Here is a 23858-nt window from a genome sequence, read left to right as displayed (position 1 = left end):
TTCCTGTTTTGCCCTTCTCTGAGTGCTCTGAGCCTCTGCAGTGGGCCCTGTGTGACACAGGGAACCTCTTGGAGCTGCTCTGTGCCCTCACCTGGCCTCAGGTAGTGCGGGGTTGGTGTGAGGTGGAGCTGGTGCCTGGGGGTTTGTTGTCTTCTCTTAGAGCTGAGGCTGATGCTCGGGAGATGCAGTTTTGTGTTTGGGCTCAGGTGTTTATTAATTCTTATCTGCATCTCAGTCTCACAAACAGCGAGCTCTGCAAACAAGCGAAAATATGGTGGTGACTCGAACTCTTTCCAAGGTCCTTTAAGAACAAATAGAACAAACAGACAACAAATAGACCAAATGACACCTGGATTGTTTTTACTTTTAACCCAATCAACAGACAACAAATAGACCAAATGACACCTGGATTGTTTTTACTTTTAACCCAATCACCAACCACCCCTGTCCTGCAGTGCGGACTTTTCCACCCAGTTACAAAACACCCCCCAAACCCATGGAGAAGAAGATGAAGAAGATCTTAGCCTACACCCTAAATCCTGCCTCTTGCTCTGTATGCATTACTAGATACTAAACCCTCAAACGCTGAGTTTTCCAGTCTTTGACATCACACACTTCTAGTGGAACCGCACACTCACAATCCCGGTGCTGTCACTCAATTTTGGGAGCCAGTCCCCCGGCCTGAGGCCAAAGCAGTGTTTGGCTGGGGGTCAGTGCCTGTGGGCACAGAGGGCCGGGGGTCCCTGGGGTGCCGGGGTGCCCTGGGGTGCCCTGTCCTGCCCCTGAGGGCGCTGTCTCTGCTGCAGACGCTGGACGGGCGGATCGTGGTGCGCAGCCACGCGCGCGTGTCCTCGCTGACGCTCAAGGACATCCAGTACACGGACGCGGGCGAGTACGTGTGCACGGCCAGCAACACCATCGGCCAGGACTCGCAGGCCATGTACCTGGAGGTGCAGTGTAAGTGGGGCTGGTTTGCCTGGAGGGGCACGGGGAGTGGGGCTGGTTAAACTGGAGGTGCAGTGGGAGTGGGGCTGGTTAAACTGGAGGGGCACGGGGAGTGGGGCTGGTTAAACTGGAGGGGCACGGGGAGTGGGGCTGGTTAAACTGGAGGGGCACGGGGAGTGGGGCTGGGAGTTTGGACAGGGCTGGTTAAACTGGAGGTGCAATTTAAAGTGGGCTGGGGGGATTCCGTGGGGCTGATTTGCCAGGAGATGCAGTGCAAGTGAGGGTGGTTAAACTGGAGGTGCAGTGGGAGTGGGGCTGGTTAAACTGGAGGGGCAGGGGGAGTGGGGCTGGGGGGATTCCATGGGGCTGGTTTGTCAGGAGGTGCAATTTAAGGTGGGCAGGGGGTTTGGATTGGGCTGGTTTATCAGGAGTTGCAGTCTAAGTGGGACTGGTTAAACTGGAGGTGCAGTGTCAGTGGGGCTGGTTTGTCTGGAGGAGCAGTGTCAGTGGATTGGATGGGGCTGGTTTGCTGGAGGTGCAGTGTCAGCAGGCTGGGGGGATTCCATGGGGCTGGTTTATTCCCCGTTCCCTCCCTGTATCCCAGGATGTGTGTGGTGCTGAGGGTGGGGGTGTGGAAGCAGCTCAGGCTGACAGAAGTCTCCACCCGAGATGCTGCAGGCTGTTCCTGTGCCTGTCCCCACCTGGGATGCTCTTTACACCTCACCCCCGACCTGCTGCAGTGTTGGGAATTGAAATTCTCCCCTAGAACAACTTTCCTGGCATCGTTTCCCAGATCCATCCTGCTCCTCCCACCCTGCACAGGAGCAGCTGTGGGGCTGGGCAGGTTTTTTTCTCCTTGTGCCCTTCAGCAAGAGCCGTTCCCCAGCCCCTGGATGAGAGGACAGTTCCCATTTCCAATATCAGATCCCTGCATTAGGGTGGACTCCAGCCAAGGCCTCATTACAGCGAGGCTGCTTTGGGAGCCTGCCTGGCTCCAATTGTCTCCCAAATGTGTCTTTCAGACGCCCCCAAGCTCCAGGGCCCCGTGGCCGTGTACACCTGGGAGGGAAACCAGGTGAACATCACGTGTGAGGTGTTTGCCTACCCCAGCGCTGTCATCTCCTGGTTCCGGGACGGGCAGCTCCTGCCCAGCTCCAACTACAGCAACATCAAGATCTACAACACGCCCTCAGCAAGTTACCTGGAGGTGAGGAGAGGCCAGGGGGGCTCAGTTTCATCCAAGGATTAATGTTGAAGGGATTCCTTTTGGTAGCAATGAAGTCAGGGTGGTGTTTCTAGCATATAAATTCTGAGGAAATCAGATCATAGAAGATAAAATTGGGAAGTGGAAGATAAAGAAAATCAGGTGACAGAAGGCACAGCCCCTGCTTGCCTCTTCTTTGTGCCCACTGCAGTTCTCTCCCCCGTGGACAGCCCTGGGAGCACAAAAACCTGGATTTTGTTGTAGCTTCTCCCCAGCTGAATTCAGGGTGCCTTGGCAGAGCGAAAAGGGGTTTGTGATGCCAGCCTGAGCCTTCCCTCCCCCACAGGTGACCCCAGACTCGGAGAATGACTTTGGGAACTACAACTGCACGGCTGTGAACCGCATCGGGCAGGAGTCCTCCGAGTTCATCCTGGTGCAGGCAGGTGAGCAGGGAGGGGACAGGGGACACTGTGGCCCTGCTTTGCCAGGTCCTGCTGCTGGGCTAGCAGGAGAGAACGTCAGAGAGGCTGTGCATGGATTTCCTGTGGGTTGGAGCTGCTCAGCATCTCTGTTCCCTTGTTTCTCCGGCCCTTGTTCTTCTCTGTGCCCCCAGAGCGCTTTGGCAGAGCTGTGACCTTTGCTCTGAGCACCCCAAAGCAGCCAAACCCCCCGAGAGCAGCTGGAGGGCAGGGTCTGAGCCCCAGGGCTGTGATCTGTGCTCTGAGCACCCCAAAGCAGCCAAACCCCCTGAGAGCAGCTGGAGGGCAGGGTCTGAGCCTCAGGGCAGTGCCAGCCCTGCGAGGGGCACCCCAAAGCAGCCAAACCCCCCGAGAGCAGCTGGAGGGCAGGGTCTGAGCCCCAGGGCTGCAGGTTTGGGGTGCTGGAGCTCTGCACTGCAGTGCCCTGTGCAGGGGACACCGGGGACAGAGCGGCTCCAGGACGCTTCTGCTGCACTGCCCTGCTTGTTTTCCTTTGGAGGAGGGACTGGCAGTCTGCAGCGTCTCAGAGGGGAGACAAAATGAAGATCTGGGCACTAATAACATCTTTAAAAGCTCTCTGAGCCCCAGCCTCACCCCTGTGCTCCACCATTCCGAGCCAGGGGCTGCTGGGCACTGCCAGCTGCCACCGCAGCCCCTGTCCCAGCTGCTGTGTCTCACTGCCTGCTGTCCTTGTCCCCAGACACGCCGTCCTCGCCGTCCATCGGCAGGGTGGAGCCCTACTCCAGCAGTGCCCAGGTGGAGTTCGACGAGCCCGAGGCCACGGGCGGGGTGCCCATCCTCAAGTACAGGGCGGAGTGGCGGGCCCTGGGCGAGGCCGACTGGCACTCCAGGCTCTACGATGCCAAGGAAGGTAAAAAACACCTGATGCCTTCCCCAGCAGCACCAGGAAAAACGGGATTTGCTGTAGGGGAGAGCCAGGGAGGGTGGGGGGTTCAGGCTGGAGGCCCCAGATGAGTTTTTAAACATTTGCTGTGAGTGACACCTGGAATTTTCAACTGGAAATGAGGGTTGGGCTTTGCTGAGGGCTCTGTCTGAGCAAGGTGAGGAACCTTGTGCTTGGAATAATTGTTTTCACTTGCTGCTTCCCACAGGAGCCTTTTGAACCCTCATCTGTCACCCCCTGGTCCCCCTTGGAAAATAAACTCTGCTATTCCAGCAGCACACCCGTCTTGTTGAAGTGATCTATGGCAGTGCTCACTGCATAAAATCCATCCTGGAGTCAAATAAAGCAAAAGAATTTTGATTTGGGGAGGGCTGTGAAAGGGACAGTTCTACTCCAGAGCTGAATCTTCCACCACCAATCCCGTGTGGAGCTGAAATTCTTTTTTTAGTTCCCCACTAGAGCGGGGTGATCCCAGCCAGAGTCAGGTTTATTTGTCCCTTTTCTCCCTGCACGGGGAAAAACGAAGTTTATTTGTTTCTTTCTTTGAGTCCTGAGCTTTTCTTTGCCTTTTTTTCCCCCCAGCCAACGTGGAGGGCACGGTGACCATCACGGGGCTGAAGCCTGAGACCACCTATGCAGTGAGGCTGTCAGCAGTCAATGGCAAGGGCGTGGGGGAGCTCAGCCTGCCCGCAGAGTTCAAGACACAGCCAGTCCGTAAGTACAGCCCAGCCCCCCTGCTCCCCTCCCCTGGAGTCTCTGCCACGCATGGATCTCACCTTTTCTCTCTCACAGACCTGGCTGCACCCTCTGTTTTCTCTGTGGTTTGGGTTGGAGTGGATTTTGTTGATAATTCAGGATCTCCTTTGAAGGGAGGCGGCAGAGGAGTTGTGTTGCTCGCACTGGTTGGTGTTTCCAGTTTAACCTTGGCCAAAGAGAAGGGGCTGTGGAAAGGAGGATTTTGATGAGAAGGGTTTTGTTGTCACTGGCACAGGGCTGGTTTGTTTTCCAAGTGAAGGCGTTCAGCACAGGGCTGGCCTTGGGCTGTGCAAGGTGAAGGGAGGGAGGGATGCTCTGCCCTGCAGTTCCTGCTCTGAGATTTCCATGCAGCTCTGGAGGGGATTCCATGGGTTCCTCAGGCTCTTCCCTGCCCTGCCTGGGCCATTTCCATGTCCTGCTGTGGCCCAGCACTGTCCTCCTGTTCCAGGAAAGAATGAAATCCCAGGGAGCTCTTCAAGGTGGGGAGGAGAGAAAGGAAAATTATTCAGAGCAGAGCGGGCAGGGGAGGTGTGACCAAAGCAGGAGGGAGAGGTGCTGAGGTGGTTCTCCCTTGGTTCCTCCCCTTCCCCCTGCACTCAGCCCTGGACTGTTCCCATCCCTCTGCTGCAATTCCCCCTCCAGACCCCTCTGCTGGACCCACCCGAGCATGTCTGGAGCCCCCTGAGCTGTGCCCAGGCTCCCTTTGCCACCTTCTGCCCATCCCTGCTGAGCAGGGCACGTCTGGGATGGTGATTTCCCATCTCCACATTCTCTGTCTCTTCACATCTTCTATTTTTTCATTTATTTCTTCATTTATTTTTTTTTTGTTTGTGTGTCTATCTCCGTCTTTTTATTTGGTTTTTTGGTCTGTGTCCCACCCATGGATAAACTGCAGGCATCCCTCACCCACGTAAGTGCTCTCTGCATTTCTTTCACTCTCTCTTTGTGTTTTTAGAGCGTTCCTCTAACAGCCACAACTTTCAGCTTTTAATTTAGTGCCTTTTTCCTCTCAGGGTTTTTAGGACTGGAGTAACTGGTAGTGTCCATTTCCTAACAACACTGACTCTGGAGTAGCCACTCTGCTCTTTTTTAGGACAGAATTAGGGTTAGCTCTTTGTCTGTGCTCTACAGCATGCAGTTGAAATATTTAATGTAGTGATTATCTAATAATAATAATAATAATAAAAACAATAATGGTTAGTTTGTTGACTCAGAGTGGAGTAGTGGAAGGCTTCATATTTATGAATCCATTAAAACTTGTTCCATTTTAATGATACTGAGATAATTCAGGGAAATTAATTCAGCTAAATTGCAGATCTGGTTTAGACCAGAGGCAACGAAAAACTTTAAATTTTGAATATCTCCACAATTTTGAAAGCACAAAATTGAAGAAAAAAAATTAATTTTTTTTTCCTTTTCTCACTAATGATTTTTCCCACTGGACAGTCTTCCAGCACTTGTGTAGATTGTGTGATTAAATACATAAACCTCATACTAAATTTTTAAAAAATGGCATGTTCCCCTCTTCCCCATGTAAAATGAGCCAGGAATGTGATGGATTGGTGTAATTGTGAGTGAAACACTGAGATGGCTCCACAGCTTTGTGCCTCTCCAATCAAAACTGATCAATGGAGCCAAAAAATCCTCTTCATCCCAGTGAGCATTATTCCGTTTATCAGTGCACCCCTGTGGGGAGCTGCTGTTATTCCCAAGGTTACAAGGACAAGAAGCTGCTGTCACATCCTTTGAGATTCCTGACGTGGAAAAAGGGAGAGGATTTTTTTTGTATTTTTATTTTGCCCACAAATTTTGAGTCGCTCTTGCGCCATTTCCCCCTCAAGGATTGCGTTGAACAAAAGCTTGGATTTCGTGGAGCAGGGAGGGGAAGGATGGACAGACAGACAGACAGGCAGGACTGCAGGTGGCAGGAGTGAGGGATTCCAGAGCGTTTGTGCAGCCTGGGATCGTTTGGGGCCATTAATTGCAGGAGCAGAAATTCCATGGGGGTGGTGCTCAGGGCCCTCCTGAACTGAAGATGAGGACAGAGAGCAGGGCTGGGGGCCACAGGGAAAACCCAGCTGAGAAGAGAGGAAAAAGAAGATTAAAAGCTGTGCTGGAGCCCCAGAGCTGCCCAGCCTCATGGCCATCCCCTGGTGGCTGTGCAGAACATTCCAGCACTTCTGCACTGGAGTTTTTGCCTTTTTTATTATTATTTTCATGTGGCAGTTTTGCCTTTTCTTTAATTATTTTCATGTGGCAATGTGCTGTCAGTCACTCTGTGCTGCCCAGCTGCAGGGGAAGTTGCAGTTCTTCCTCCTTTAAACTCATTTTTCATTTCCAAATCCATCCTGCTCTTCCAAGCTTTGCAGCTGGGGTCGTCCTGGGCGTTCTGCTCCTGCCCAGAGCCCATCTCGGGTCCTGCCTGAGGAGATGGCCCCACAAAAATGCCTTTTTCCCATCCCTGCTGGAATTCCAATCACTCTTTGTGGGCAGAGTCACAAGCAGGCAGGATTTCTGTCCCCTCCAGTGTGATTTGAAGGTCACAGAGATGTTTCAGGAACTTTACAGCTCAGATTAACCAAAGCCTCTTGTTTCCCTTGCCCTATAATTTAAAGTTTCTGTCTGAATGTAAAACCTGACACAATTTTTAATGCCTGCTGGGATAAGTCTGAAGTCATTTTGATTTATTTAATTTCCCTCAGTAAGAAAAAGAAGTTTCTGTCTATCTTAGAGGGCCTCTCCATGAGGTAATTAGTGATAATTATGGATTACAGTGGCACAGATGAGAACTCTGGAGGTTGAGAGAGTGTCTGAGTTGACCTGGGTTGGTATTTTCATTTTAACCATTTGCTGCTTTTTTTCATTTCCTTTTCCTTACAAATCTGAAGCCAAACAAAGGCGTGGGGAGCAGGGCTGGGAACCCAACCCTGAGAGTGTGGTGGGTACCAAAACATCTCCACATACAAACCCCCAAACCAACACTGAAATCAGCCCCATCCCAAATCCCCTCCTTTCCCTGGTCCTGGCAGTGTTTTGCAGGAATCCCCTCCCTGTGCTCACCTGGTTTTTCTTTCTGCAGCCGCTGCTGCTGCCCCCACGCCGCCCCTGGCACACAGTGAGTGTGGAGGGGCTGTGCCCCGTGTGCTCTGCATGCTCTGCTCACCCAGGGGCATCTCTGACACCCCTGGCTGTTCCCCTGCTTCCCTGGAGGTTTTCTCCCCCCAAAATCTCTCCCTGGAGCTGCTCTGCAGCTTCCCAAGGTCTGATTTACCCTTCTGGTGTCCCTGCCTGTTGGAGGCACAGAGTTCTTTTGGTTTTAGAGGTTTTGTTTTCCCTCCCAGCCTGTGTCCCTCCTGCCAGTCCTTCCCAGGACTTTTGGAGGCAAAGCCCTTCCTTGTCCCCCTGCCCTGGAAGTGCTGGTGTCAGTGCTGGCACAGTCTGTGCTCTGGGGAGTGCAGCCTTCTCTCCAAACTCATTTATTTCCCCAGGATTTTAAGTTCTGGTTTCAGTTTGTTCTCCTCTCTCTGTGTTCCTGGGAGGTGGGAACAAGCAGGGGCTCAGTTCTCCTCAGGGATTGCCCCATGAGGCCTCCCAAATATTCCATTAATGGGGGAGAAGGAGGCAAAAATGAGGATTTGGAGCTTCAGAACTCTTGAGGATGAGGAAAGCCTCAGGGCAGGCTGCCCTCACTGTTTGGTGTGAGCACCTTCACATCCTCCCCTCTGCCCCTCACCCTGCTGGAAAATGGGGGGAAAAGAGGGAGAAAAAGCACAGAGAGGGAGAGAAGGAGGAGTAACCCCCACAAATGACCCTTTCCAAAAGGAATGTTTTCCTTTTGGGTTCCCTGTTTTAGTGTTTGAGCTGCCCTTGCTAAAGGGGTGTGGATTAAATCATTTTCTTGCTGCCCTGCCTTGCTCTGTTTGCTGTGAATATAGGGAGATACAGCTGCTATTAAAATTAGGCTGGAAGAAGATGCAGAGGAGGAGGTAAAATATCCTGTAGGAGAGAACCCAGGGTCCTGCTTGCCTTAAAAGAGACCTCAGGCTTCCAAAAATCTCCATATCTGGGGTGGGAACAGGATTCAGACCCCTTTGTTGGTTGGGTGGTCAAGGGAGAAGAAAACCCTCAGTGAAGATCTGGATTTACCTGGTGCATGTGTGTGTTTTGAATAATTAATGATCCCTGCAAAGCTCTCCTGTGAGCTGCAGTAACACAGAGTGTGCTTGTGGAATGTGAGGGAACTGAGGGATTTACCTGAGGTGGGTTACAAGTGGTTTTCTGAGTGGAAAACACCAAAAGCATGAAGTGTGGGGTGATCCTGGGGGTTGGGATGGAGGGAGAGCATGGCCAGCCGAAGGAATTTATAATTAATTATAATTAATACTGCATTTGTGACTGGCGTGTTTCATGATCTTACACGTGGCTTTCAATGTCCTGTGTGTGCCAGTGACCACAGTGTGTCCCTTGTGCAGTAATTTTAATTTCTAAAGTGCCAAACCCCAATCCCTGACGCCCTCAGGTGCTGCAGAGACCTTTGAATTCCCACCAGCCTTGGAGGATGGGCTGGAGAGGTGAAGGGCAGGGTCTGCTCATCCTCTGTTCCTCAGCAGGCAGAGAATCCCTCCTGGCTGTCCTGTGTGGGCACAGCTTCCCCTGCAGGGGGAACGTTGGGTTCATGTTTTACAGAACAGCTTGTTCTTAAAAAAAAACCCTCTATCTTTACCCAGAAAAGATCCTGAGAGCTAATAACATTTCTCACAGTTTTGCTGGCGCGGGGGCTGTGTGTGGAGGAGGAGGAGGGTGAAAATTTCCCTTTCCCCTGCTCTGGGTCCAGGCTCTGAGCAGCAGCAGTGCTGTTATTTGTGTGTACACTCATTTATGCAAACAGTGCCCACATTTGTATGCTGGGCCGTGCTGCAGCCTGTGAAAATGAGAGATTCAACAGCACAGAGAGGGCACTGGCACGGGGCGGATGCTCCTGCAGCTCTGCATCATTTAATTACTGCTGCTGCTGGGGATGGGCTGTGCTCCCCCAGCCTCGCTCGGGGGCTCAGGGAGTGGAACCAGCAGCAATCAGGGAGTGGGAGCTGCTCTGGGCAGGGATGGGAACCTAATGAGGCTGCAGGGTCCCTCCCTGCCTGTCTGGGTTTGGCTCAGTGGGATCAGTGGCACGTGGCAGACTCTGGAGGAGGTTTAGGAATGTCTCTCCATGGATTTAACCCTCTCAGGTTGCTGCAGGGAATGGTTCTGTGCCAGTTTGGGTGTTTTTCTTGCAGCTCTCTCCACTCTGGGACCTGCTTTGCCTTGCAGTGGTTGAGCTCACTTGAAAAAGGGGATTTTTTTTTTTCAGGTTGGATGGGGCTTGGATCAGCCTGGTCTAGTGGAAAGTGGCCCTGCCTAGCACTGGATAATCTTTATGATTCCTTCCAAACCCAAACCATTTTATTCTATTTATGCTGCTAACTCTGCCCTTCATCTTTAGCTCGAGCTCCTCTCATGAGGACAGGCAGCCTCTCTTGCCTGGTTTGAAATCTCAGGTTGTATTTGCCTTACTGGAGTTTGGGAGATGTTTCCTCCTGACCAGAAGACACCAGAAGGATTTTCCTTCCATCTCACAGCAACTCTTAAACCTCCCTGGATTTTCCTTCCATCTCACAGTAACTCTTAAACCTCCCTGGATTTTCCTTCCCTTTCACAGTAACTCTTAAACGTCCCTCCCTCACAGTGCCCGGAGTTCTCTCATTAAAGAGAATGGATTGAGAGCTTGGCTGGAACAAATGCATTTTCCATTTTGTGCCACCAGTTTTTTCCCTGGTAATGGTCTGTCCTCAATCTTGTCAGAGACAAGCACCCACAAGATGAAGGCTTTAATTCTCTATACATTAAATTAACAGGGAGCTACCAGAGCACCTCATTAGGATGAGGCACGGGCATGAGAAATGCGAGTCCTGAAGAGATTTGGGGTGGGAATTTGGGCTCTGCTGGGCAAATTTCTCTGCTCTCTCTGGCAGCTGAACTTCCTTCACTCCCTGCCACCCTCCCTGCCCTGCCCCATCCCTGCTGCCCTCCCTGGGCCCTGCTGGGGAGGGTTCCCTGTCCCAGCCCAGTGTCTCCCACCCACCCCAGCCCAGCCGCAGCTCCTGGAGGGAAAACTCTCCTTGGGAAGGGTTCCCCAGCAGGGTTTGCTCTCCTGCAGGCGTTGGTGCTGTTCAGGACCCCGTCTGTGCCTCAGGGGGAGCCTCACCAGTGTGGGGTGCCCAGCTCTGCCCTCGTTTTGGGCTGGTTTTGACCCTCCCGCCTCCGCTGCCTCGCAATAACAATATTCCCTTCTTCTTCCCAGCAGTTTTGTGGATTCCTCCAGCAGCCCTGGCACACACTACAGTGATTTTTGTCCCTTTTGTTCTTTGTATGACTAAGCAGTGACGCAGCTGTGCCTAACACGAGGCCATAACTCAGTGCTTGCTGTGGTTTAATATTCTTATTTTCCAGGCGGTTTTACTGTCCCACCCCCAGTGTTTCTGATATATGCTGGCTAATTTAATTTTGCTCCTATTTTTATTTACTCTGTAATTCTGTTGTTGATTTTTTTTCCCTTGCCCATTGTTTACATCAGTTTTTTAATTTTTTTGTATTTTCCATGTGACCTCCTCCACTTTCCTTTCAACCAAACTCATGTGCGTGCGTATCATGTGAATTTGTCATGTGGCTTGCATGGTGCTGATGATGTCGTCCTCGCTGGTGAACAGAAGGTAAAACACTTTGTTCTGATTGGTTGCCTAGATTTTTGGGGTGAGGATTCCCCTCTGGGATCTCCAAATTCCAAAAAAAAAAAAAAAACCACCAAAAAAACCCCAAAAATCTCCTTTTCCACTGAGCCTTTTTGGAGGAGTTGCTCGTCACTGTCTGCATGGGAAGAACTCGACCTCAGCCCTCTGCGTTAAGCTGGAAAAAACTTGGAGGGAAAACAGGAAAAAACAGAACAAAACCACCTGGCTCAGTCATTTGCTTCTCCATTCTCAGAGTCCAGCAAGGAACTGTCCCAGGAAGGTGCTGAAAAACCTCTGGAGTGAACAGCAAAGGCCAAAATCCTTTTGCCTCTCAGGGAACAACCACAGATTCGAATTTGATGGGAAATCAGGACTGGATTCTGGGAACACCCTCTCTCCTGTGGCTTTAGCAGCATTTTTGCCCTATAAAATACACATTTATACAGAGATATGTGCACACATCCACACTGTACATGTTTAGGAGCCTTCCAAAATAATCCTGAATTCTCTGATTATTTGGAGTATATCACAATTTGATTTAAGAAATAATTTTCTTTTTGTTGTGAGTAAAACTTAAGCATAGCCAGAATGAGAGCTGTGTTATGAAATAGTCTCTCTATAAAATGCTAATATAAAATCCTCTCTGTATATGAAATTGTACATATAAACCCTGTGAAACAGCACACACGGAGTTCCTGGTGGGAGCCAGACCTCACACAGTTCTCACCAGAGGGGCCAGAGCCCCTCGTTCCTCCCATGGGAGCCTGGCAAGGCTTAAAAAAGCCTTAAAAAAGTTAAAACCTGAGCTCAGCTCACAGGAGCTGCTGCTGCCCAGCAAATCAAGAAGCAAATGATCGACCCTGGCACTGCTGGAGGTGGAATCAGCCCCCAGCCACGCGTGGGGTGGTGCAGAACAATTCCTGCAGTGCTGGAATTGGGTTTTTTTTTACAACTTCACCCTGTGCACAGTCTCAGGGGGGAGGGAGGGGAGCCCCTGCTCTTCAGGAGAGGAGGAATTGGGAGAGCCAGGGAGGAATTGGCTCCTTGCAGTCCAGGAGTTCTGGAATCACCCCCAGGAAAGGATTTAGGTGGGGTTTGGCAGGGACACCAGACTAACACCAGTAACCTCCCACGTGAGTGCATGCACAGCAGAGCCCCGTGCCGCTTCCCTGCTCTCTCCTGGAATTCAGGAGGTGGGAGCCGTGCCTGGTTCTTTCTGCACCTTCTCCTGGTGTTCCTCCCTGTGTGCTGCTGTCTGCTGCCCTCGTGTGCCCCCAGCCTGTTCTCTCTGTGTTTCTGCCCCTCGTGGAGGCTCTCCCTGCTGTCTGTTCCCAGTCCTGTGGATGTCAATCTTTATATTTCTGCTCCAGGGTTGCAGAAATCAGCCCTTTCCTCCTTCCTCTGCCGCAGAATTTTCCAGTTCTGCTCTCTGAGCCCGGGACCTTTCCTTGCTGCTAGCTGGGCAGGGAGTTAAGCTCAGTTTAAAGTGCTGATTTTCCATTCTCTCCTTTCTGCCCACCTCAAGGTTTGGTGCTGGTGCTTGTGGCACCCTCTGAAAAGCACAATAAAAACAAGAATTTCTGAAATCCATCAGACCAGTGGCAGGGCATGGCAGCACTGAACAGAAACCAAAGGGTTGAGGGGATGCCCCTGTGGAGTCCTGGAAGGATCCCCCGGTTTGAAGGGCTGGGGAAGGTCCTGGCAGGGTGGGACAGGCTGATTTCTGCCCTGTGGGAGCAGCAGCTGCCCTGGCATGCAGCACCCCTGCTGCTGCTGTGCTTTGCAGCCCCCGTGCATGTCTGAGCATGAGCCCCTGCTCTGAGCTCCTGCTGACACCTTCTCTCCCCAGCTACTCACATTTTCACTCATTTTAGGGTTGCTGACTCTGCTGGACTAAACCTTTCCCACTAAATTTCTTCCTCCTCTGTTTGACACACTAACCCACTTTTCGTTTTACAGCCCTGTGTCTGGATTGCATCCACCTGCTTGAGACAAATGAAACAAATCTGTATTTCTGGAGAGAAAAGAATGCTTTTCCAGGGCTTGCACTGCTCCACCTGTTGTTTTTCAGCACTTAGGAGTGTTCTTTTCTTTGAAGGGAAATGTTTCTCAGAGCAGAAATGAATTGAAACTATTGGGGGAGGGAGGGCTGAATCAGGAGCTAGAAATTAGATAATTCAAAATGAAGAAAAGGAAAAAAAAGTTTCAGCAGAGCAGGTAATTAATCATGGGAATGGCCGTGTGTAAAGTACAGCAGCATCTCTGACATTTAAAATCAAGAATAAGCATCTTTTCAAAGGATGTTCCTATTAGTCTCGGTGCTCAATCACTGGGAAAAAAATTCCAGCCCGTGTTAGATAAAAGGTCAGATTGTGTAAGTGCAGTGTTCCCTCAGCACTTGAGGATCTCTGTGCTCATTGCTGATTATCTCTGAGGCTGGGGGAGCGGGGAGAAGCTGCCCCTGCTCTGTCCATGTGCAGGAATTCAGCCAGCTCCAGGAGCAAAATCAGGGATTTGTGGTGGTGTTTGTCCTTTGGGATTGAGGAAAAAAATTATCATTGCTTGATTAACTGGTGTGTTCAATATGCCCAGGTGAGGATGGAGTTTTCCTGTTTATTTGTGCCTTAAACCACGTTTGTGTCACCTTTTCACGTTCAGTGTGCACTGAGAAAGCTGTCCCAGGGTGGGATCCACATCTGGAACCTCCAGGGGCTGTGGGAGCCTCGCAGGGGGGATAAAGGCAGAGGAAAGGGTTTGGAAAAGCAAAATATAACCTGGGGAAAAGGAGTGTTGCCTCTTCACACCCGTCAGAGGAGTTGCTGTGCTGTCAAACACAAATGTGTGCGTGCCACACTCCTGGGGTGGGATTGACTCCCTCTATTTCACCAACAAATTGTGCTCATATTGCCTGAAAGGGAGCAGGGAGGGGAAAAGGCTTCAAATCCTTCTGAAGATGAACTTCTGAAGGATGGAGGCAGATGAGGCTTCCTCTGGCCACTGGGAAATGCCTGTGCTGTCCATGGGGAGCTGTAAATCTGCACTCAGACCTTCTGAATTCAGCTTTTCTGGCAGGTTTGGGGTCCTCCCGTGGCAGGGAGGGATGGAGGGAGCTGGGCAGGAAAAGCAGTTTGGGAGCTGTGGGTTGCAGGGCTGGGTTTGTAAATCAGTGTGCCCTGCAGGAGGAAGGGACATTTCCATTTTCTGCGGGTGGCAGGGGTGCCCTTTGGGAAATGATCGATTGCCTTTTCCTCCTAAAAATGGTTATTCCAGAAGAGTGAAGGGCTTTCTCTGGATTTCCCTCCAGTATCCTCTGGAGTTCTGCTGTGCAGGCTGAGTGAGGGGATGTGTCTGGGGTTCTGTTCAGGTGCTTGCATGTTCATTTAGCAGCTCTAAAACCCCTAAAGAAATTCAAGGTGCAGAGCTGGGTCTGTCTGAGAGGCACAAGGTCCTTTTCAGTGGTGCCCACCCCACAGGAGCAGCCACAGAGCCCTGTCTATGTTTGCCAGGTGTTCCACAGCAGCTCTTACAACAAAAGCAGGAGGAATTGCTCATTGCTCTGGGATTTCCTTGGAGGAGGGGGGATCTTTTTCACTCTGGCTCCATTTCAGCACAGGCAAAAATGGAAATGTGCTGTTTGAAAAGCAAGAAATGCTTGGGTGTGGCAAATATTTACCTCAGACACACGGTGCCCCTTGTGTGTGGGGCAGCTGAGCTGAGGATAACAAAATATTCTGATTTTTTGTGAGCACTTTTCCCTCGACAATGCCATTTTTTTATTGTTCACAAATAACCCTGAACCCTGCCCCGTTGTTGCAGGGGAACCCAGTGCCCCCAAGCTGGAAGGTCACATAGGAGAGGATGGCAACTCCATCAAGGTGAACGTCATCAAGCAGGACGACGGCGGCTCCCCGATCCGGCACTACCTGATCAAGTACAAAGCTGTGAGTGTGGCACCCCCGGGCTCTGGGAGGGGCTGCACGCAGAGGGAAATCAATCCCTGCACTCAAATGGTTTGGGTTTGATGTGAAGGAGCTCTTTGGGCAGGGCAGAGGGCTCCAGGACCTGCAGCTTCTGCCCTCTGGAAATTGTTCAGCAGAAGCAGAATATTTTAGGTTTTAAATAACATTACAAGGTTTTAACTGACATTGCAAGGTTTTAACTGACATTCAAAGGTTTTAACCAACATTGGAAGGTTTTAATTGACACTGGAAGAAGGTTTAAACTAACATGGGAGGTTTTAACCAACACTGAAAGATTTTAACTAACACTGGAAGGTTTTGACTGATACTGGGAGGTTTTAATTGGCATTGGGAGGTTCTGACTGGCATTGGGAGGTTTTGACTGACACTGGGAGGTTTTAACCAACATTGGAAGGTTCTGAGTGGCATTGGGAGGTTTTAATTGACATTGGAAGGTTTCAATTGACATTGGAAGGTTCTGACTGGCATTGGGAGGTTCTGACTGACACTGGGAGGTTTTAACCAACATTTGAAGATTTTAACTGGCATTGGGAGGTTCTGACTGGCATTGGGAGGTTTTATCAACGTTGGGAGGTTCTGACTGGCACTGGAAGGTTCTGACTGGCACTGGGAGGTTCTGACTGGCACTGGGAGGTTCTGACTGGCACTGGGAGGTTTTCCCTGGCGTTTGCAGCCCGGCACTGAGCTCACACCCTGTCCCCCACAGAAGCACTCCTCGGAGTGGAAGCCCGAGATCCGGCTGCCGTCGGGCAGCGACCACGTCATGCTCAAGTCCCTGGACTGGAACGCCGACTACGAGGTGTACGTGGTGGCCGAGAACCAGCAGGGCAAGTCCAAGCCCGCTCACTACGCCTTCCGCACGTCGGCGCAGCCCACGGTGATCCCAGGTACGGCCGCTGTGCCCGGTGCTCTGCCCGGTGCTGTCCCCGGTGCCGTGCCCGGTGCCGTGCCCGGTGCTGTCCCCGGTGCCGTGCCCGGTGCTCTGCCCGGTGCTCTGCCCGGTGCTGTGCCCGGTGCTGTCCCCGGTGCCGTGCCCGATGCAGTGCCCGGTGCTCTGCCCGGTGCCGTGCCCAGTGCTCTGCCCGGTGCAGTGCCCGGTGCTCTGCCCGGTGCCGTGCCCAGTGCTCTGCCCGGTGCAGTGCCCGGTGCTCTGCCCGGTGCCGTGCCCAGTGCTCTGCCCGGTGCTCTGCCCGGTGCTATCCCCGGTGCTCTGCCCGGTGCTATCCCCGGTGCAGTGCCCGGTGCTCTGCCCGGTGCTCTGCCCGGTGCCGTGCCCAGTGCTCTGCCCGGTGCTCTGCCCGGTGCTATCCCCGGTGCTCTGCCCGGTGCCGTGCCTGGTGCCGTGCCCGGTGCTGTGCCCGGTGCTGTGCCCGGTGCTGTCCCCGGTGCTGTCCCCGGTGCTCTGCCCGGTGCCGTGCCCGGTGCTGTGCCCGGTGCCATCCCCGGTGCTGTGCCCGGTGCCATCCCCGGTGCCGTGGCCGGTGCTGTCCCCTAACGCCCCTAACGCCCCCGTAACCCCAGGCTGGCTTGCTTGCAGCCCGTCCTGCCCCGTGCCGAGCTGAGGGTTGGCTGTGTGCGTACCCAGGTGTGTGGGAGTGCTCCTGGCAGGCCCTGCCTGGCTGTTCCCGGCTCCTGTGTCAGGGGGAAAAAGCATTCTGAGAGCAGAAATGGGATTAATTCCTGTTTAAAACTCCAGCAACCCCTTCAGATCCGCAGCTTTCCCAAATCCCAATCCTGCTTGTTTGTCCGTCTTTGGAGGAATGAGGGCGTCAGGAGTTGGATGAGAAGCAGTGAAAATCTCTCTCTGAGCGTTTTTCTGTTCAAATTACCAAATGACAGTAATTTCTGAGCAGCAGTGATTCAGTGTTGAGGAGGGCATTAGGAAAAAATAACTCCAAAGCTTTAGGATGCTGCTGGAAGCTCTCAAGACAGACTGTACTTATTAGTGTGCTCATAAAGTGAGGGGTAAGGACAATTAGTGCAAAAACCAAGCAGAACTCTCAGCTGGAAAACTGGAATTGAGCAGTTTGTGGCAAGCTGTTGAAAGGGCAGTTAGGATTTATTTTCTATATGTGGACATTTAAAAAAGGGAGGGGTGAAACCCACACAAAGCAACCAAAAGCTGAGGATGGTTTTGCTGGCGTGGCTGTAAATTGGAGTTAAAGACAGGGGTGCTGAGTCCAGCTCTCCCTGCACAGCCAGGGCTGGTGCTGCCAGCCCATCCTGACTCGATTTCATTCTGTCTCAAGTTTTATCTTGACACCAGAGGCTTTCCTTCAGTCCTTCCCCGAGAGTTCAGTCCCTGCCCTGCTCCCTGTGCCCATTCCCTGGCTGAAGGGAGCAGCTCAGACCCTGTGGCAGTGCTGAGCCCCCTTGGCGAGGCAGCTCTCGTTGCTGAGCACAGAAATGGGCAAATTTGGGCTGGAAAAGGGGGGCTGGCAGTGAGGAGGAGGGAGATGGGGCAGAGGAAGGACTGGGAGTGCTTGAACAGGGCGCAGCTTTGGGTGGAAGGACCCTCAGTAACTCACTAAACAACTCACTCTGCAATCCTCATTTGCAACTGCTCTAACCCTTGCTCCCCCTCTGAGCCCTCGAAATCCATGTAACACATGCAGGACCCTCTGAAAAGCAGGGAAAGCCCAGTTTAGCCCAGTTTGTTACCAGGGTGAAACTTCTGTGGCCTCTCTGAAGTCTCCCCTTGCTTGGCTTGGTGTGGAGCACAGGAGGAGCCGGGGCTGAGGCTGCCACTCCAGTGTTGCAGCTGGAAAAGCAATTTTGGGGCGTGCAGGGTCACCCCAGGAGCTGCAGTTCAGCTGCTCCCCTGAAGTGCTGTGTCCTTGTGCAGTGATTATTGCTGGGTTTGGGACTCTCTTCTCCTGGGTTTTTGACATTTTGGCCTTCCAAGGTGTTCCTGGTGCCCAGACTGAAAACTCTGAGGAGAATATTTCCAGGGCCAGGTTGGTTTTCCCTCTGCCCTGAAGCCCCACAGGTTTTACCCAGCAGGACAGGGGCTCTGTGTGTTCCTTTCCTTTCCTCGTTGTTCCCATGGCTTTTCTGTGTTTTTTATCTCAGAATGAGCTGGGCAGGAGGCAGAGCCAGTGCTGGAGCAGGCAATGCTGTGCCTGACTGCAATATCCAGGGATTCCCTGCAGGAAAATGTGCATTTATTGTGTGCAGTCCTTTGTTCCCCTCACCTGTGCTGAGGCCTGAGTGGCTGGAAGGATAAGGGTGTTATTTCCAGTAATAATAATGATAATAATGATAATAATGATAATAATGACGATGACACTGGCATTGGAGTGGTTCCCAAGCAGCTGGGAGGCTGAATGGCAAAGTCAGAGGGTTCCCTGGTGCTCCTGCAGGATAATGTGGATTTTTTATCCAGGCTTTGGGGAAGGGCTTGGGCAGGCAGGTGGATTCTCTGCTGCACCAAAGCTTTCCTTGTTTTCCTTTTTCCCCTGTTGAAGGCAGCGTTGTGCTCTCCAGCTGCAGACACCATTTCCCTGTCTGTCCCTTCTGTCCCTTCATTTTTAATCTCATTTGCTTGCAAACCCCTCCCTCCCTGCCTTGGACCCTGCTCTGCAGCTTTGGGCTTTGCTGAGCTTCTGCCCCTTTTGTGCTGAATGTGCTGCTCCTCGAACCCTGAGCCATTTTAATTTAAGGATTAAATAAACCTTGGATTCTTATGTTTTCTGTATTTATGACCTAATTTTTTTTATCTATTTTTCTCTCTCTCTTTCTCTCTCTCTCTCTTTTTCTTTCTTTTTTTTTTTTTTTTTTTCTTCCTCTCTTCCTTTCTTTCCCTGCCCTCTCCCTTTTCCCCCAATTCCTTTCCTATGTCTGTCATCCATGGTCACCTTGGATCTCACGGGGAACATCCACGCTTGCCACATGCACCAAATTTGTTTTTAAATCAACCACATTCCCCCCTCCTGGGAACCATTGTCTGGCACCTGCAGCGACCTTGGGAAGTCCATCAGCGTCGTCCTCCTTTGTCTCATTGCTTCTCTCTGCAGTGACTCTGCTTTTGCTCTGTTAGAAACTTAAAAAAAAAAAGAGTCAAATAAAGCAATATTTGCTTGGGAAGGCCTGGGTCCCACCAAGGTGTGGAAGGAGATAACTTTGCTTCAGAGGAGCGTGTCAGTTCAGAGGAAAAAAAAAAAGAAAGAAAGAAACACAGAACACTTTAAAAAAAATGTTTAATTTGAAAGAGTCAGTATTTTGTAACAAGGAAAAAAGGCTTAAGCCAAGTTTTTTCTCTTTAACATTTTTTTTTTTGTTACTTGTAATGAATTTGCCCTTTTAAATGGATGTAAAGAAAGAATTTTTTTTGCGTTGTTTGCTTGCTGTTTCCATCAAAGGAAGGTGCAATGTCGAAAGCCTTTCAGATCCTGCTTTTTACTGATTTCTCTGCACATCTGGTGCTGATCTTGTGCAAAAGGAGGCCCCATCCACAAACCCACAGACTGTAAAGAGAAAGAGAAGAGACTCAGAGACTCAGAGCCCGTCCTGCTGACTGCCCAGATGTCTCTGGGGGTTTTGCATGTGGAGTCAGATTTCTGGAAGGTTCTCCTGCCGTGCTGCTCTGACCACAAACATCTGCTGGCATCACCCTGGGGCTCTGCTGCTTTTCCCTGCCCCGTGGGCAGATCCCTGCTGGCCCGGGCGGCGCTGGGCTGGCACAGCCCATGGACACACAGATTTCCAGAGCTTCTCTAACACTCCCTGGATCTCCACTGCTCACACACAGATCCCTTTCCTTGCTGTTCTAACAGAAAATCTTAGCTTGGATCCAGAGCAAGCAGAATTGTTGTTACTGATCCTTAGTGCCATTCCTGGTTAACTGTGCGTGTGTTAATCCGTGCTCTACACTGGTGCAGCAGAACTGTCTTTGTTAGCAAATCCTGGCAAATTCCTTGGACAAAATTCAGATCATTTTTGCTTTGCTTCTTTGAAAAAAACCCCAGAATTTCCCACCCCCCAAAAAAACCAATAAAAACCCCCACAAAAAAATCACAAAAAACCCGACACAACAACCCCGGTGAATTCTTTGTGATAGGAAATCCACTGGGACAGGAAATCCATCCTCTCTCTGCTCTCCTAAAATCAGGAGATTTTAATGAATTGTCTGTCCAGAGTGTCTCAAACCCTCTCAGCTGGGTGGGGTTCATCTCCTGACAGAATTCTCACAGGGACAAACAAAATCCTGCCCCCCTCATGTCTGACTCTGCCTTTTCTGCTCTGCTGTGTCTGTTCAGACCTCGTTCTTTATGAGCTGTGAACTTTTCTGTCTGCATTGTAAATGAAAACTTGGGGCGGGTGTCACACACAGGAGCCTGTGGATTTCTCTTTTTTATCAAACCCCCTCATTTCCAGTGTTGCAGACTCTTTGTTAGAGCTTTGGAGCTTGCTGAAGTGCAGCAAAATAATCCTGATACTAAAAAATGGTGTGGTTTCCCCTCTAACTGGATTAATTGAGTTCGTTGTAGATCTGGGATCAGCTTTTTGTGGGTTTCCCCTTACCCACAGAGGGAGGTCACTGCCTGAGGCTGAGAAGTTTCTCACCAAAATCACAATTATTAGAATTATCTCTAGAACTTTGTGGTGTGGAGAGAGAGCAGCACCATGGAGGGGCCTCTGTCCCAGGAGGGGGCTTTAGGGCAGGGGAGGGTTCTCTGTGGCACAGCCCTGGGAAGCAGCTGAGGTGTCATTAATTAATGAAATTAATCCCAAACTCATCAGCAATCAGCCCAGCCAGCACAGAATGCAGACAGAAAGTTCTGCTTTCTGTTTGTTAAAACAAGGAGCATGGCTGGGGGTTTCAGCACTAATTTGTGCAGATTTGTGACACTCCAGACACCAGAGATCTGTCAGACCCTTGGGGTCTCATGTTCAAGGTCCCAGGCCTTGATGTGAGTGAAATAAAATTTAAACAGAGTTTTTAGAAAAGCCAGCTCAGAGAGGAGGCAAAGATTCAGGTCTGGGAGCAGAAGATGCTCAGGCAGTGGGATTTTCATGGCACGGGCACTGTGTGAGGGTTGTTCCTCTGGGCATTGTCTGCCTGTTCCATGGGCAGGAAGGTTTGGGAATGTCCTGCAGGATTCCCACAGCTGGATAAAGGGTTGTTCTCTGAACATTGTCTGGCTGTTCCCGTGGCAGGAAGGTTTGGGAATGTCCTGCTCCACCAGGGGCAGGTGTCTGCACCTCCAAGGTTCTGGGGGATAAAAGAAGGTTTTATCTAAAAGGGTTTAGGAACAGCTTCTCCTGGCTCTTGGAGCTGCTGGAGTGGGGTGGGCCCTTGGGCCAGGGGTGTGGTTGGGATTTTGGTGTCACTCTGTGTTCAGCCTGGACAGGAGGAGCTCTGGGGTGACCCAGCTGCCCCTTGCAGGACCTGAAGGAGCTGACAGGAGAAGGGGAGAGGGATTATCCCCAAGGGATGGAGGGACAGGAAGGGGGGAAAGGCTTTGAACTGACAGAGTGCAGGGTTAGGTGGGGTCTTGGGAAGGAATTCTGCCTTGTGGAGGTGAGGAGGGGCTGGGATGGGATTCCCAGAGCAGCTGTGGCTGCCCCTGGCAGTGCCCAAGGCCAGGCTGGACAGGGCTGGGAGCAGCCTGGGAGGTGTCCCTGGACAGGGCAGGGGTGGAATGGAGGGGATTTAAGGTCCCATTCTGGGTTTTTGTGATCCCCTGACATTCCTGAGTCACAGCAGAGGTCTCAGGGCAGCAGGAATTGAGAGCAGGGCTGGGAAATCCCCACTGCCCTGCCCCAGGCAGAGCTCCCAGGCTCTGTGTGCTCACCCACGGGTGCTGAAACCTGGATTTGTGTCACTGGCAGAGCTGGGGACACTGGCACAGAGGGGCCTTGTCCCCACGGGGAGCTGGGCAGTGTCTGAGGGAGCAGCTCTGTGAAAACCCCGTGCAAAGGAAATTTCTGCCTGTGTGCAAACAGAGCTGTTGGCATCCCCCGGGAACGCAGAGCTGTTCTCCTGGGCTTTGCTCAGAACAGATTTTTATTTGTTTTTGTCAGTTCTTCTTTCTTTTGCCAAATCCTGTAGGACCTTTGGAATGCCCAGAGCCCCACCTGCTTCTCTCCATCCCTTTTGGTCTCTCTGCCTGTGCCTGGACATTCTCTGGCTGAGACCCCCCTAGGAAGAGCAGCTGAGCTCTCTCTGGCAGGGCAGTTTTTGTACAGAAATAAAACTGCTGGGTGATTTTCCTGTGCTCTGTAAAGTGAGGGGGATTCAAAAAGCCAGTCTTGCAGGAAGCTCATTTTCCATTGGAAAACATAATTTGTAATTAATAAATTCTTCACTTCTTTAGAATTAAGGACTCCAGAAGTTCTTTAATGGTTTGTGTTTCCTTCTTTAACCGGTGGAAATGTTATTTCTCTTAGTCCTGAGAATGGCAAAGGGGGATTAATGGAAGGGTTGGATGTGGATCAGGTCAGAAGTGTCCAACACCAATTTATTACCTTGATTTCATACACACAGTGTGAGCAGCTGCTCCACAGCCCATTTATTTATCCATTTCTCTTGTACACAGAGTTGTTCCAGGCCCCAGCAAAGCCTTTAGGGATGTCTAAATATTAGTTTCATTAAGTACAACATAAATCCAGCTACAGGATGGAGGGAATGGTTCTTGAAAGTATTTGGAGAGCAGTTTCATTTAATCAGATGGGCCAGTCTGTGAAAAGAATGATCTCCACTATGATTCCTGCATTTTATGGGAACAGCAGAATTCCTTTACAAGGGAAGGGAAAGGCAGCACCAAGAGCCTCCCAAGTTCAGGGGGTCTGGAGGATTTTTGTATGATTTTTGTTTCCTTACTGCCAGTCCCTGGGAGGTTTGGAACATCAGTTCATGCCATGAATTAGGATTTATGAAGCCACAGCTAATGCAAGAGGTTCGAAAGTTCCTGCAAATTGCAGGGCTCCCTGAGCAGCCTAGAAACCCAAATTGCAGGCAATTACCTTGGCCCAGTTTCATTGTCTGAGGTGTAAAATCCCGGAATAGCACAAAAACAGGGACATTCCTCTGCAGGCCTGCCCTGGTTCTCCCCGTCCATCCTCCTCCTCCTGCCGGGGCAGAGGAGCAGGGAGGGGAGGCTGCTCCTGCTCAGGGCTGTCCCTGGGCTCTGGGGGGAGCAGAGGGGTCTGTGCCTGTCAGAGCAGGAATTTGGGGGTGGCAGCTCCTGGAAAAGCTGGGAGGGGAGAGGAGGCAAAGAGCAGCACTCTGGTGTGAGTGGAATTTCCCAGAAGGGGAAAATCCCAGCTCTGGAGGCTCCCAGGGGAGGGTGATGCTGTGATCCTGCCTGGGATGAGGCTCCCCTTGGCTCCCCCTCAGGAGCCTGGCCAGGGTGACAGCTCCAGGAGCACCTCAGTGGCAGAGCCATCCACGCCAGGGCCCTGAGCACATCAGAAGAGGGAAAACCCCTCCGTGCCCTCCTCCCTCCCTGCAGGCATCAGAGGGTGGTGAATTCAGGGACTGTGCAGGGGCTGGGCTGGGGGACACTGTTCTGCTGGCCAGGGGCTGGGCTGGTGATCCCAGTGTCAGGCAGGTGCCTCACAGTGGCTTTTCTGTACTTTTCCTGCTGGAATCTGCGTTCCTTGATCCATCTGGGGGTAACAAAAGGCAACACCACCTCTCTGCCTCCTGTTTTTGAACAAACCAGTGCGTGGCAGAGGGTCTGGCTCTGTCTGGAGCCCTGGCAGGGCTCTTCCCACCATCCAAGCCACTGTCAGTGGGGTTAGGGGGATGAAGGGGCTCTGCTGGGGGTTCTGTAGAGCAAAGATCCCAAGGGTTTGGGGCTCCTGGGGCTGGGATGG

General features: G+C 51.5%; 1 protein-coding gene across 7 annotated transcripts in view; it reads left to right on the top strand.

Moving 5' to 3' along the window:
- NCAM1 (neural cell adhesion molecule 1) overlaps window positions 1–23858 on the top strand; it is an 84134-nt gene that overhangs the window by 51156 nt on the left and 9120 nt on the right. For 5 of the 7 annotated variants that reach the window (XM_063417819.1, XM_063417816.1, XM_063417820.1 and 2 more), the window contains 7 exons: window positions 807–957; window positions 1968–2152; window positions 2496–2592; window positions 3329–3499; window positions 4115–4246; window positions 14872–14996; window positions 15742–15922. In XM_063417819.1, the coding sequence (XP_063273889.1) occupies window positions 807–957; window positions 1968–2152; window positions 2496–2592; window positions 3329–3499; window positions 4115–4246; window positions 14872–14996; window positions 15742–15922 (1042 nt within the window). Of the gene's footprint in view, window positions 1–806; window positions 958–1967; window positions 2153–2495; window positions 2593–3328; window positions 3500–4114; window positions 4247–14871; window positions 14997–15741; window positions 15923–18994; window positions 20012–23858 lie in introns of those variants that run through there. The other 2 variants (XM_063417818.1, XM_063417817.1) reach the window with 1 other exon arrangement.

The sequence above is a fragment of the Prinia subflava genome, chromosome 22, assembly GCF_021018805.1.
Source record: "Prinia subflava isolate CZ2003 ecotype Zambia chromosome 22, Cam_Psub_1.2, whole genome shotgun sequence".
In the NCBI taxonomy this organism is placed as follows: domain Eukaryota; kingdom Metazoa; phylum Chordata; class Aves; order Passeriformes; family Cisticolidae; genus Prinia; species Prinia subflava.
The sequence above is the reverse complement of the archived record's forward strand: the minus strand, read 5'-3'. Positions and strand labels throughout refer to the sequence as shown.